Raw genomic sequence first — 15,432 nt, 5'->3', positions numbered from 1 at the left:
TCGCGTCGAATCTTTAGTCTCGTCTCGCCTCGAGATTAATTTACGACGGACGGACATCTGACCAAGAGTATAAGGATTTCCACTTAGGACTACAAAACCTAAAAATTAAAAAATGCTGTCCCAATTTGTTCTTTATATTCTTGCTTCTATTAATTTCCAAGAGTTTCGTATTTAAATATTAATTTTGGAAATGAAAGATAAATTTAAATTTTGAATTGATTAAAATAAAGGTTAAGTATAAATTCAATTTCGTATAAAAATACTCTATAATAATAAATGATAATTTAAACACTATTTCACTTTTCTGAAATTGTGATGACAATTTTTTCACAGACATTACGCACTTAATCGCAAATATTAAGAAGCAGTGTTGACTTTTCTGAAACATAAGTATTTTTTTTATGTCAGTCTTATACTTCGCATCGTTTATTCTATTTGATGGCTTTATCACAAAAAGCAAACGAATTCGGACTTTGGCACTCAACACATTTTCACAAGTCTAATAAACCAGCTGTTCTTAAGCCGTTTAATTTTCAAGCTTTGGGCAATCGTCCAATTGGTTCATTTAAGGAGATAAATATAAAATTATAATTTTATGTTAATTAAGAACCTAAAATATTTCATTTCCATCATAAATATTACACAGAAATAAAAAAGAGGCTATATGCTGCAATTAAAAAAGAACTTGTAAATATATTTGTGAGTCATCTGTGAAATATTGTTACTACTCTGGAACCACAAAAAGACGGAAGATGTTTTTAGAAAGAAAGTTATATGTATTTATCTATAAATAATGATTACGAATTAAATTCAACAAGCAATTAGAAAATACAAATTTTTAAACAAGTCATTTTATTTCATGATAAATATTGGTTCTGAATGTTTTTAGTCATTACTAATGATGTTAATTTTGTTGGTCAACTGGTCTAAAATCAAAATTTTTCCGATCCCTCTGGGATCCAAACCCGGGTCTTTCAGATTACCGGTCTTAATGCTACAACTTAAAAAATCAATATTCAAAAATATTTAAAAGTTTCAGAAATTTTTAAAAGATTAAAAAATCACTTAACCCTTGATAAAATTGAAAAAAATTTTAAACAAAACGTACATTTTTGAAGATTGCGAACAAGTTAAGAAGCTTTTTTAGAAGTTTTAAAAGGATTTAAGAGAATAAAAATTATTCTTAAGACTCCTGGCAACATTTCAAAAGATTTTTGATTTTTTAAATTATATTGGAGATAAATGTCAAAACACTTCAAATGATTACCTGAAACCTAAACAAATTTAGAAGATTTTGAAACAAAAACTTTCAATTGTGCAAAACTAAAAAATTGGAGAAAAAAATTCTAGTAATTTTAAGAGATATTTAAATTGATTTAAAAGATATTAAAATAATTTTAACTTTAAAAAATCCCAACAAATATGAAATAAAATGTAGATTTCTGAAGATTTTGAACAAAAAATGTACAGGCTTCTTATGAACGTTGAAAGATTTTAAGAGAATAAGAAATTATACTTAAGATTCCTGGCAAAAGTTTTATTTATTTTTTATTTCAAAATTTTACCGAGAATAATCGAGTAATTTAAAAGATTTTCAGAAGTTTTTAAAAGATGCAAAAATTATTTTAAAGCTTTTTGAAGATTTTGAACAAAAAATGTACGTGCTTTTTGAGAATGTTGAAAGCTTCCAAGAGAACAATAAATTATTCTTAAGATTCGTGGTAAAAGGTTTATTCATTTTTTATTTTTAAATTTTAGAGAGCCAAATGGAGTAAGTTTAAGAGATATTTAGAAGTTTTTAAAACATGCAAAAATTATTTTTACTTTTAAAAAATCCCAACAAATTAAAAAATATGTAGATTTTTGAAGATTTTGAATAAAAATTTTGAAGCTTTTTAAGGATTAATTTCCAAAATTGTAAAATAAGAATTTGAGAAATTTGAAGACAATTTTTTTATGACAGGCTTAAAAAAATGTTAGCAAAACTTTCCATTCTTTTAAAAGATATCTGAAAGTTTAAGAAATTTTGAAAAGAACAAATGATTTTCTAAAATATTAGACAAAATTTAGAAGATTTTAAAGCACGAATTCAAATTTTACTTAAATATAGAAAAATAATTTTAACATTAAAAAAATGTCAACAAATTAAAAATAAAATTTCGATTTTGAACACAGATTTTTCAAGTTTTTTAAGAAATTTGAAAGATTTCAAGGGAATAACAAATTATCTAGGATTAAGAAATTTTGAAGAAAAAAATCGATTTATTTTAAACATATTTGAAATAAAATATCAAATAATTTACTAAAATTTCAGAAAAAGTGTACAAGATTTTCAAGAAAAAATTATAAATTTTGCAAGATTGTAGAATGTTCGAAAGAAAATCGAGTAAATTTAAAAGATATTTAGGAGAAATTTTTTAATGATTTCCTAAAATTTCCGAAAAAATGTAGAAGCTTTTAAAACAAAAATGTTGTAAGTCTACAAAATTTTATAAAAAAATTAGTAAGTTTAAGAGTTATAAGTGATCAATTTTCAAAAGATACAAAAATAATGTTTAAAAATTTCTACAAATTCGAAAAAAATGTAGATTTTTGAAGATTTTGAATAAATAATTTACAAGCTTTTCGAGAATTTCGAAGGATTTAAAGAGAATAAACAAATTAGAATAAGATTTCTGCATAAATTACAAATTATTTTTTTTTTAATTGTTACACTTATTCTTGTAAGGAAAAATGTTAAAGTACTGAAAACACTTTTTAAGGATTAATTTTCAAAATTGTAAAAAAAAGAATCTTGAAGATTTTAAGGCAATTTCTTAAATTAATTTGTTTTTTTTTAACTATAGAAATAATTTAATTTAGTTTAAAAGATATTCAAGAATTTTCAAAGCTTCGAAGAGATTAAATATATTTTAAGACCTCAAAATATTCCCGGCAATTTATAAAATATTTCGAAATTACTTCCAAACTTCTACAACTACGAAATATCGTTTAAAATTATTTGAATTTTTCCTAAAATTTTGTAAAATGATGTTCAATAATGAAACTTTCTTAACATTTTTTTATATACTTTTTCGAAATATCTGCAATTTTCAAAAACCTTTCGAAATTTTTTCAAGGAACCTAGGACAATTATATTTATGTAACCTTCAAAACGAATTCCATTATTTTATTAAAAATGCGTCTGTTGGTATAAATTCAACTCTTTATTGTTAAAAATTACAAATTTTACATTGATTTTTTATCGTAGATTCATAATTTTATTTAAAAGTTTATTTCCTTGGCTAAAAATTAACTTTTTTGTTGCAAATTGGTCTCTTTTGGATGAATTTCACTGCTTTTAATTAAAAATGAAAATGTGTTTTGGTTGAAATATCAAATTTCTCACTCAGGGTTAATATTTTTCGGTAGAAAATGCAACTATTTGGTTGAAAATGATTTTTTTAAATTATGATGTGGCATGTCTGAAAAGTGCAAAAAAATTTTGATTATTCTCAAGAATCTTACGTAAATTATATTTATATAACTTTAAAAATAAATAAAGTTAAGAAAATGGGTAGTTATTCCAAAAACTTTGGTACTAAAAATTATATTTCTTTCAAATTAAAAAACTACAATCACTTATTTGATGATGCTAGTTGTGAATAAAAAATCTTGTTTTATATAAAATTTATCTGAAGGAAAACATTATTTGTTAATCAAAAAATTAGGTACCAGAATGTACTTTAATCCATTCTTTATTAAATTCATTCTTTGCATTCGAAGTTCTTCATTAAAAATAAATTACATAAAATATATCAACATCACAGTAAACCCCGGAGATACTATTTATCTGGAGTTTGATAAAAACGCTCCAAACAATTGAACAGTTCATTTATTAGGCAGATAAAATGTAGGCAGATAAAAATTATCCTTCGTCGGATAATTATAGTTGTTAATAGTTTGTCACATTTTTATCCAACTTCAGATGAATAATATCTTTGGGATTCACTGGGATTATTAAAAATCAATCATCAATAGTAACACAATCACATATAAATAACATACACAATAATTATTCTCATGAATCAATCATCTGCTGAAGGTAATCAGTCCAGCTCATTAATAATTTATAAATTCGCAAGATTTTCGCAATTTTTCTCATTCCCATCAAGATAATTTCTCGTCAATCTCTCTCATCATCTCGATTGGAAAATCACATAAATGACAATAAATAAAGCTATAAAATAGAGTTTCGAAAAAGTTCCGACATGAGTTGTGGATTAGAAACAATGATTTCCAGAAATTCCTTCTTCTCGATTAAATTTTTGATATTTTTCGTGATAAAATGCATCGCCCTCGTTTTCAAAATCGGTGCCTCGTGTTTCTCCGCAAAAACGAGAAGTTCAGCCGCATTTTCCATGCAAACTGTGGTGGAAAGATTTTTTTCAATGATAAGTTTCAGGTCCCAAACTTTGAAGCCGTGAGCAACTGCCATCAAATCTTCGTTGCTAAAATCTTCCTTAAAATTAAGATTTCCCGTATAGATCCATTCAGCGAGTCTTGTCATTTCAAAAACACCCCACTCGTTCGTTTCGAAAACCTCCATTTCCGGCTGGGATATGAAAATTTCGAAAAAAGTTGGACTCTTGGCTGACAAAATTGCCTTATGAGCCGGAAACTCGTAGCATTGTGGAATTGAGATCGTGACATCACTGAAGAGAGGGTTTTCGAAAAGGTCAATAAAACTACTAACTTCGTGTAATCCAGGATCATTCTTTATGAAAGAATGATTCTTGACGACATAGAGAGAGAGCTCCATTTCCACAAATAATTTGAGGGTGTTGTTGGGCATGTACATTTGGGAAAGGGTCTCAAGATCAGATCTGGAAATAAAATTTCGACATCCATATTCTCCATAGGTTTCGATGCTTTCTCTCACGTAAGCCGTTCGTTTGCTGTAAACTTTTTGGTTTTTGGAATTTAGGATGAAGGACTCGATGGCAGATATGTGGCCAAAATCCTCTTCTCCTGTATTGACAGCCCAAAGAGAGATGTAATTGTCCTCACTCATCTTTAGATTTAAGTGCCACTCGTGAGAAATTATTTTGCTGCTGCGAAATCTCTCGGATCTCAAAGTCTTGCCGGAAATTAAAAATTGATCGACATTGCTGATTATCCAACCGAAGGTCACTTTTTCCTTGTTTATCGCCGTTTCATACCAGTGATCGACTTCTTCCGATGAGACGGACATTCTTCTTGAAACTTCTTTGGATTTTGGATACTGAAATAGAACAATATTTCGGAATTTTTCATTTTTTATCGAAATCATAAAATACAGATTTCCGGTGAGGGGGGGGGGTCAAAATTATTGACGATTTGTGACGGGCTGACTGCAAAATCACTGATGAAAAATATAAATCTAAATAATAACTTTTTTAATGTTTAAACAAATTTAAAAAAAGAAAATCCAACTTTTCTTTGCTGATAGTTAATTGTTTTTAAGAACCCTTATATTTAGTTTAAAATTCTGCAAAAATGTATCCTTTGTGGGTAAAAATTCAACTGTCATGGTTGAAACGGATACTTTAGTTAAAAATTTAACTATTTGGTTTAAAGTTTGATAAAAATTAATTTTTTTTTGTAAAAAATTACCTATTTTGTTGAGAATTATTTTGGTGTTGTTTAAAATTGATTTTAATCATGGAAATTAAACTTTCCCACTTTTTTTTTTATTTTTCCCACTACTTAATAATCTTTTGAAATGTTTGACAAATAAAATAAATTTTGGTTGAAAATTCATCGTTTTTAGTTAAGCATTCAACTATTTAATTTTTCATTAATAATTCATATTTTTTGTAAAAAAATGTAAATATTTAGTTTTAAGTTGAACTACTTTGTTAAAATTTCATTTTATTAGTTGAAGATTTTAGAATTTTATTGGAAATTTTCTTTTTTTTTGCTCTATATTATTTTTATTCCCCAAAAATTTAACTGTTCCATTTTTTGTTAAAAATAAATTTTGGTTTTAATTAAAAATTCATCTATTCGATTGAAATTTTGTTAAAGATTCGTTTTTTTCAACTCAAAAAATAACTATTTTGTTAAGAATTATTTTTTATTAAATTGCTTTTTTGACTTCATCATCATGCAATTTGTTGAAAATTCAACTATTTGATTGACTATTCAAATTTCAACTACTGCACTTCTTTGCTCAAAATTAATCTTTTTGATTGAAGTGTTAATCATTTAATTAAAAATTCTTTTTTTCCTTGAGAATTAATTTTTTTATTTCAAAATTAACCTTTCACACTTTTGGTGGAAAACTGATGTTTTTTAGTTCAAAATTTAACTATTTAATTTTTCATTGAGAATTCATGTTTTTTGTTTGAAAATTTAACTACTTCATTGAAAGGTGCACTTTTTTGTGGAGAAATTTTTGTTTGTTTGTTAAAAATTGAATTATTTAGTTGAAAATTCGTTTTCTTTTGCTTGTACAAAATTAATGAATTAAAAATTAACCTTTCCAATATATGTAAAAAATTGTTTTTTGAAATGCTTAAAAGATAGAAAACAATCGAATCAATTTTGTTTAAAAATTGATAGTTTTTATTTAAAAATTAAGCTATTTCATTTTTCATTGAGAATTCATATTTTTTGTTCTAAAATTTAACTACTTTATTGAAAGTTGAACTACATTGATAAAAATTCATTTGATTAATTGAAGATTTTGGTATTTTATTGAACATTTTCTTTCATGAGTCATCCTTTCTTTTGTTCACTAAAAATTTAATTGTTCTGATCCGATTTAAATTCAACAACTTAATTGAAATATTCACTCATTTGTTAAAAATTATTTTATTTGCCTAATTATTGAACTATTTAGTTGAAAATTTATTTTTTTAAATTAATTTTATTAACTTTTCAATCACCTTTCCTATTTTTTATAGCAAATTGATCTTTTTTAGTTGAAAATTTAACTATTTAATTTTTCATCGAAGATTCATATTTTTTGTTTGAAATTGAAAACTTAACTACTTGTTTAAACGATGCACTTCTTTTTTAAAAATTGATTTTTATGGTTGAAGATTCAAGTATTTTATTGCATTTTTTGTTGGCTACCTCTTTTCGATTTAAAAATAAACATGTTTGGTTGAGGATTCAACTACTTTATTTGACATTCTTTATTTCTAAAAATTATATTTTTGTTGTTGAAAATGTAATTACTTTATTGAGAACTCGTTGTTTTTTTGTTGAAAATTAATATTTTTAACAATTTATGTATTTTGATGCAAATTCGTATTTTTTGGTCATCCTTTCTTTTGTTCACTAAAAATTTAACTGTTCTTTTTCGATGAAAATTCAACAACTTAATTGAAATATTCACTCCTTTGCTAAAAATGATTTCATTTGTTTACTTATTGAATTATTTAGTTGAAAATTAATTTTTTTAAATTAATTTTATTAACTTTTCAATCACCTTTCCTATTTTTTATAGCAAATTGATCTTTTTTAGTTGAAAATTTAACTATTTAATTTTTCATCGAAGATTCATATTTTTTGTTTGAAATTGAAAACTTAACTACTTGTTTAAACGATGCACTTCTTTTTTAAAAATTGATTTTTATGGTTGAAGATTCAAGTATTTTATTGAATTTTTTGTTGGCTACCTCTTTTCGATTTAAAAATAAACATGTTTGGTTGAGGATTCAACTACTTTATTTGACATTCTTTATTTATAAAAATTATATTTTTGTTGTTGAAAATGTAATTAATTTGTTGAGAACTCGTTGTTTTTTTGTTAAAAATTAATATTTTTAACAATTTATATATTTTTATGTACATTCTTATTTTTTGGTAGGAAATTAATCTTCTTTATTCAAAATTTTACAAAATGGTTAAGAGTTGAACAAATTAAAAAAAATCATTATATCAGTTAAAGATCCATCACTTGTCTAAAAATTTAGCTCTTTTATTAAAAATTGGTCTTTTTTGCTAAAAAATTTTTTCTTCTTAACAATATGTGCTGTAATTACAAAATAAGAGCTTATTTGTATATAAAATATTTTTAAAAAATATAAAATAAAATTTCTTACCTGTTATTGTAATTTACGTAATGATTTTCGTTTTAAACCCAATATTTAAGATTATTACTAAAATCTAAACTTCACTTTTAGAAGTACAACACTCGCACAGCCTATGGAAAAGCAGACTGAACTGAGAGTCCTTTGAAATGACTTTATTTTGGTAAATCGAACCTGACCAGCTAAATTCAAAATATGGGATATTCTTCTTGAAATCTGTATTTATCATTTCACCATGTTTACCGTTTTCGATTTTTTTTCTAATTGTTTCTTTTAATATAAGTAAAATTATATTTTTTTAAACTAAACTAATTTAAGTGCAATAATTACAATATTTATGAAATATAAAACGAATTAAAATTTTGGTTATAACAACATTTTCCTTAAATTATAGGAAGTCTTTAAAATACCGGGAAATTCCGGATATGCGTACCGAAATAACGGTACATGTAGCCGCTTTTCCAATGTTTTTAATTCCAAATGCTTTTATACAAAAATTATTTTAATCTAAGAGTGTTTTACTTTTAATTTCTTTCTTTTATAAATTGAAGGCATTACGATAATTTAAAAAATAATGAAAAAATATGAAAATTATAATTAAATTTTATAACTTACGGAACATAATTTTCATATACTAAGCATGTAAATTTGTTATAATAAAAAAATTTAATTTATTTGAGGTTAAAAATATTGTAGTTTTAATTTTGAAATTATAAGAGACATAACTTTCAAAATTACAAATTTAAATTAATTTTAATTTTGGGTTTTGGTCAAGTTTCAATAAGAAATGTCCTATAAAAAATGGTCTGATGGTTACCACAAAAACAAAAAAGGACTTAAACAGGTTTAAATCTGTTTCATCTTTGTGTTCATGTAATTTCAGTTATACAAAATTTTTATTTTATCTTAGAAATTCGAACAAGATGTTTTTTTGTAATTAAACTGAAACTTTTCTTATTTGAATTACTAAAAATTTAAAATATTTATAGACTTTACACACTTTCTGATATTCTTACCTTTTCACTTTTTCTGGTTCAGAATTGATTTCCTTTAGAAACAATTTTTTTTATTTTGGGTAAAAATGCAAGTGTTTTGCTGAACATTCGTCTTTTTGGACAGGAAATTCGTCCTTTTGGATAGAAAAGTACGTTTTTGTAGGAAAGTCATCTCTCTCGATTGAAAGTTAATGCTTTTCAATTGAAAAATCTACTATTATACATTTTTGTAATATAATTGATCTCTTTTGGTTAACAAATTTATCATTTGGATGAAAATTTCATTATTTTTCTAAAAATTCGTCTTTTGTATAGGAAATTCGTCCTTTTGGATTGAAAAATCAGCCTTTGGTAGAAAAATAATATTTTTTGTTTACAAGTTAATTCTTTTGTAATTGAGAAGTCTACTAGTATATTTTTGGTTCAGAATTTATCCCTTTTCATTAAAAAACTTATCATTTAGATTAAATTTAATTATTTTGTTGAAAATTCGTCTTTTTGGATAGAAAATCCCTCCTTTTTGGCAATAAAATCTATCATTTAGATAAAAATATAATTATTTTATTGAAAAATCGTCTTTTCGAAAATATACATCGTCCTTTCGGATTAAGAAAGTTATCATTTGGTGAAAATTTCATTATTTTGTTGAAAATTCGTATTTTTTATAGAAAATTCATCCTTTTGTATCGAAAAATCAGCCTGTGTTAGAAAATGTATCTTTTTTGGTTAAAAGTTAATTATTTTTAATTGGAAAGTCTACTTTTATATTTTTATACCATAATTGATCTCTTTCAGTTAAAAAATTTACCATTTGGTTGAAAATTTCATTATCATGTTGAAATTTCATCTTGCCGAATGGAAGATTTGTCATTTTGGATTAAAATAAAAAAAAAGTAATCTTTTTTGGTTGAAAGTTAATTATTTTTATTCGAAAAGTCTACGATTATATTTTTGTAATATGATTCATCTCTTTCGGTAAACAAAATTGATCATTTAGATTAAGTTTAATTATTTTGTTGAAAATTCGTCTTTTTGGCTAGAAAATTCGTCTTTTTGGATTGCAAAATCCGCTTTTGGTAGAAAATTGATCTTTTTTTGTTGAAAGTTCATTTTTTCAAACTGAAATGTCTACTATTACTATTATATTTTTGTTCCATAAATTATATCTTTTGGTTCCAAATTTCTCATTTATATTAAATTTAATCATTTTGTTGAAAATTCATATTTTTAAAGAAAGTTAATCCTTTTGGATAAAAAATTAATCTTTTGGTAAAAAAGAAATTTTTTATTAAAAGTTTATATATTCTTTTAAAGTGAAAAACTGACTTCCATATTTTTGGTTTCGAATTCATTTCTTCTGGCAAGAAACTTTATAAGTTAGGTCAAAATTAAATTATTTTCTTGAAAATTCAATCGTTTTTTAAAGTCATCTTTTTTATAGAAATCTCAACTGTTTTAAAAATTTAATTACTTTGTTAAAAATTCAACTATTTTGTTACTCATGCTTTTTGTTTGAGAATTCAACTTCTTTGTTCAAAGTTTAACTACTTTGTGATTTTTTTGTTATTTTTGAAGATTCATCTCTTAAGTTCAAAATTAATTTTGACTTGAAAATTCTACAATTTAGTTGAAATTTTTTGTCTTTCTTGGCTGAACAATCTTTCTTAGTTGCAAATTTTTCATTTTTGGTCTGAAAATATTTTTGTTTGTAAAAATACTACTGCTTCGTTGTAAAATAATCTGTTTAGGATGAGCTTTCACCTATTTTGTTAAAAATCTATATTTTTTATTAATTCATCTATTTTGTCAAAAAGTCGTAATTTTTTATTGAATTCGTTCGTTTTTCATTTAAAATTGAAAAAAAATTTTGTAGTATCAAAATTTTCATTTTTTTCGTGGTTGAAAATTCGACTACTTTGTTAAAAAATTCACTTTTTAGTTGACTATTCATCCCTGGTTGAAAATTTAACTATTTTGTTGAAATGTTTTTTTAAATTAATTTTTTAAATAAATATTTAACTCTTCCACTTTCTGTTCAAAATTAATCTTTTTTTAGTTGAAAATTTTAATATTTTGTCAAGCATACTTTTCCTTTTAATCCTTCTATTTTGGTAGAATATTCATCTTCCTAAATTGAAATTTCAACTTTGGTTAAACATGAACTTTTTTTTAATTCATCTTTTTGGGTATAAAATTTAAGTTTTTCTAAAACCTTTGTTTTTTTAGCGAAAAATTGATTTCCTTTGATAAAAAATTCTCCATTTTTTGTTGAAAATAACGCTATTTTGTTGCACATGTAAAATGTAAGAATTTATTCCCCTGTTATATATTCGCTTAATAAAGAAACCACGAGGTTTTAACAATTTTGCTGAATGCTTAATATTCAAATAACTCGATTTGCTTTTGTTTTTTTCTTCATTTTTTTTTTATTTTAATTAATTAGACACCAAATTAATTCATAAAACTAATTCTTCTTTTAAATTCACAATAGTGATCTTAGCATTAACATAAAAGCCATTGGCAGCCGTTCGAAGCCTGACGTCCAACCAGTCGATCGACTTTTACTGTTCCTTTTACTAGCACGTAAATTCTCTGATCCCTCTCTCTTTCTCCCTTTATTATGCAACTTAGACTCTGAACTTCTCTTTAGACTGTCAATTTGCAATTTTATCGTCTCTGGTGCATTGGTTTTCGCGATAAACACACGTTCATAGTGCACAATTAATCACACGAAGGCTCGACTCAATTCCTTGACCAGACATCATTTTCCCCCTTTTATTTCATGTTTATTCTTCATTTATCAGGGACCGCTCACATATTTCATTACTCTTTTTCCGTTATTATTGACTCTCCCCTCCCCCTTGTGACGTTTCGTTAAATCTCTCATGAAAATGTCCAAATGCTTCACTAAAGCTGAACCCCCTCCTATTTTTAAATACAAAATAGAAGAGCTACTTGTGATACCAAGTGCGAAAAACAGGCGATTGTTCACGAGTGTGAAACTTGCGGTATAAACCGAAACCTCGAAGCACGAATCGGCAAAGCGAGTGTAAAGCGCGAGTGTGAAGCGAGTGTGGAACGAGTGTAGAGCGAGTGTGGAACGAGTGTGAAGCAAGTGTGAAGCGAGTGTGAAGCGAGTGTGGAAAAGTCGATGAGTGTGAAGAGCTGAGGGCAAATGCTGAAATAAGACAATTATGAATTGCCTGTGCGCATGTGTGTCATATGCATTTTTTGCAACAACCATACTGGAATAGTATATTGTGCCCCAAGGCAGTAAATTAAACTTTTTACGGTACTTTTTGTTTGAATTCAACTATTTTATATTAAAAATTAAAATATCTTTTGGTTTAAACATCACTATTATATTTTTGTTAAAAATTAATCTTGTTTCAGTGAAAATTCAACTAATTGGTCAAAAGTTGAAATAATTTGTTCAAATTTTTTTTTAATTCGTCTCTATAGTTGAAAAATTACCTATTTTGTTGAAAATTATTTTTATTTATAGTTGAAATTTTATTTTTCAACTAAAAATTGATCTATTTCATTTTTTGTTTGAAATTTAACTTTTTTATTTAAAAATTCAACTATTTGGTTAAAAGTTCAAGTAATTGGTTGAAAATTGAACTATTCAGTTGCATGAATTTTGTTGACTGTTCATCTTTTTTGTATACAATTAATTTTCTTAGCAATCAACTTTGTGATAGAAAATTCAACTCTTTGGTTGATTAAGCTTACCATTTCTGGATAAAAATTTATCTTCTGGGATGAAAATTCGTCTTTTTTGGTAAAAATTAATCTTCCAAGTTAAAAATTTACCCTTTTCTTTTAAAAATGGAACTAATTGGTTGACAATAATTTTGTTATGATATAACATTCAGCCCTTTTTATTGACTTTCAAACACTTCATTGAAAATTTTTGCATTTTGTTACTAGATTGAAAATTGATCTCTTTTGGTTGAAGATTTAACTATTATATTGAAAATTCGTCTTTTTAGGTTGTTATCAAGTGTTTTTTATGTGAAATAAAAATATATTTTTTATAAATATTAATTATTATATGTTAGGTTAAGAATTTTTTGTTCACGTTATAAGAACAACTACTTTGTTCAAAGTTGAACTGTTTTGTAAAAACTTTATTTTTTGTTTGAAGATTCATCGTTTTAGTCATAAATTCAATTATTTGGTAGTAAATTAACTTTTTGGTTAAGAGTTCATATTTTCGAGTTGAAAATTCAACTGTTTTGTAGGGAATTCGTTTTTATGCTTGAAAATTCAATAATAATGTGGAAAATTGTATTATTTGGTTGGACATTAACTTTTTTCATGAAATGAATTTTTAACTAAAAACATCAATTTTCAACCAAAAATAAAGTAGTGAAATTTTCCGTTAAAGAGATTGATATTCAACCAAAACAACAAAATAGTTTTACATAGTAATTTTTACGACATAAGTTTCCAAAAAAATAGTTAATTTTTCAACAAAAGAAAATAATTTGTAAGTGAAATGATGAATCTTCAAACAATAAAATGAATTTTTAGCAAATTATTTCACTTTCAAATAAAAAGATGAATGATCAATTAAAAATGTAGCAGTTGATTTTTCAATAATAATATATTTTTCTTCAAAGTAAAAAAAATTGATACAAAAAAATAAGAATTTTTAACATAACAATTGCATTATAAAAAAAATATTTCCAAACAAAGCGTTGCATTTTTAATCAAATAGCTAATAATTTTTAACAAATAATTGGATGTTTTAACCAAATAGTTGAACTTTCAACAAAAAAGTTACTTTTTAACCAAGAAAGGTGAACTATCACAACAAGAGAATTACTTTTCTACAAAAATGACGAAATTTTAACCTAAAAGGATGAATTTTCTATTCAAAAAGACGAATGTAAAAAAAATCACTTAAAGTTTCAATAAAAAAATTAAGTTTTAACCAAGAAAGACGAATTTTCAATAAACAAACAAAAATCGTTTCTGACCAAATGACTGAGTTTTTGAACAAAAATGACAGAAATGAAATAGTTGCATTTTTAATCCAACATGACAAATTTTCAATCGAAAAAAGATGACTCTAGAACAAAACAGATAAAGTTTCAATTCAAAAATTACTTTTTGTCAGAGAAACATGAAATTTAAGAAAAATTGTTTTTAAAAAAATGATCGAATTTTCCAACAAAACGATTAAATTTCAACCAAAAACTGTAGCATTTTGAACCAAATAGTTGAATTTTTAATTCAAAAATATGAATTTTCAAATAAGAAAAATGAATTTGAAAAAATCGTTTTTAACCAAATAATCGAATTATTAAAAATAAATTATTAAAGTTTAAACGACAACTTTTGTATGTTCAACCAAATAATTAGAACCAAGAAAGATGAATTTAAAAAAATCTTTTTCAGCCAAGTGATCGAATTTCCAAACAAAAGTGAACAACTTTAAGAAAAAAGAGTTTCATTTTTAACCAAATAATTGCAACTAAGAAACAAGGAATTAAGACCCAAGAATTATGAATTTTTAACAAAAAAATATTTTTAAGCCAAATGATCGAATTTAAAAAAAAATATTTAACTACAACCAAAAAATGGTACATTTTCTATAAAATAGTTAGAATCAGGAAACCAGGAATCAAGAACCAAGAAAGATCAATTATTTTTAACAAAAAAATCTTTTTCATCCAAATGATTTAATTTTCAAACATAAATTATAAACTTCAATCAAAAACTGTGGCATTTTTAACCAAATAGCTAAATTTTTAATCGAAAAGAAAAAACTTTCCATCCAAAAAGGCGATTGTTCGACAGAACATTTAAAATTTCAATAAAAATAAAATTTTCAATCAAGTAAGATAAATTTAAAAAAGGCGTTTTCAACCAAATTATCGAATGTTCAAAAACAAACGATTAAACTTCAACCAAAAACTTTTTTATTTTCAACCATTTAATTAGAAACAGGAAATCAGGAATCAAAAACGAAGAAAGATGAATTATTTTTAACAAAAAAATCGTTTGCAATCAAATAATAAACTTTTCGAACATAAATGATAAACTTCAATAAAAAACTGTTGTATTTTCAAACAAATAATTGAATTTTCAATCCAAAGGAAAACATTTTTATTAAAAAAGGCGACTGTTCAACAGAAAATTTAAAGCTTCCATAAAAAAATGAATTTTCAATCAAGAAAGATGAATTTAGAAATTTTGTAAATGCATCGATTATTTAGAGATAGCTGCACTAATGTTATGCAAGTGCGGAGAGGTAGGTGCAGGTATACAGTCTGTCAAGTTAAAGCGTGGGTGGCTTTACTCGCAGTCGGTAAGGTGTATCGACATGATTTTGGTGTCAAAATATTAAGAAGAGCTCCCTC

At 24.8% G+C, this 15,432-nt stretch overlaps 2 protein-coding genes across 4 annotated transcripts in view; one reads left to right on the top strand and one right to left on the bottom strand.

Moving 5' to 3' along the window:
• The window catches only part of LOC117168552 (pyruvate carboxylase, mitochondrial), a 105,654-nt gene that overhangs the window by 37,267 nt on the left and 52,955 nt on the right, over positions 1-15,432 (top strand). Inside the window, exon 1 of one of the 3 annotated variants that reach the window (XM_033354293.1) lies at positions 12,203-12,350. The exons of the other annotated variants lie outside the window; for them this stretch is intronic. The gene's annotated coding sequence lies outside the window, so the exon portion shown is untranslated. Of the gene's footprint in view, positions 1-12,202; positions 12,351-15,432 lie in introns of those variants that run through there. 3 annotated transcript variants of the gene reach the window in all.
• LOC117168554 (speckle-type POZ protein-like) lies at positions 3,720-8,187 on the bottom strand. Its single transcript, XM_033354295.1, has 2 exons — positions 8,076-8,187; positions 3,720-5,263 (listed from the first exon to the last, which is right to left on the bottom strand). The coding sequence occupies exon 2, from the start codon at positions 5,231-5,233 to the stop codon at positions 4,220-4,222; it is 1,014 nt and encodes a 337-aa protein (XP_033210186.1). The 5' UTR covers positions 5,234-5,263; positions 8,076-8,187; the 3' UTR covers positions 3,720-4,219.

The sequence above is a fragment of the Belonocnema kinseyi genome, chromosome 2 (assembly GCF_010883055.1).
Source record: "Belonocnema kinseyi isolate 2016_QV_RU_SX_M_011 chromosome 2, B_treatae_v1, whole genome shotgun sequence".
In the NCBI taxonomy this organism is placed as follows: Eukaryota; Metazoa; Arthropoda; class Insecta; order Hymenoptera; family Cynipidae; genus Belonocnema; species Belonocnema kinseyi.
Note: the sequence above shows the minus strand (reverse complement) of the source record. Positions and strands in the feature narration are given on the sequence as shown.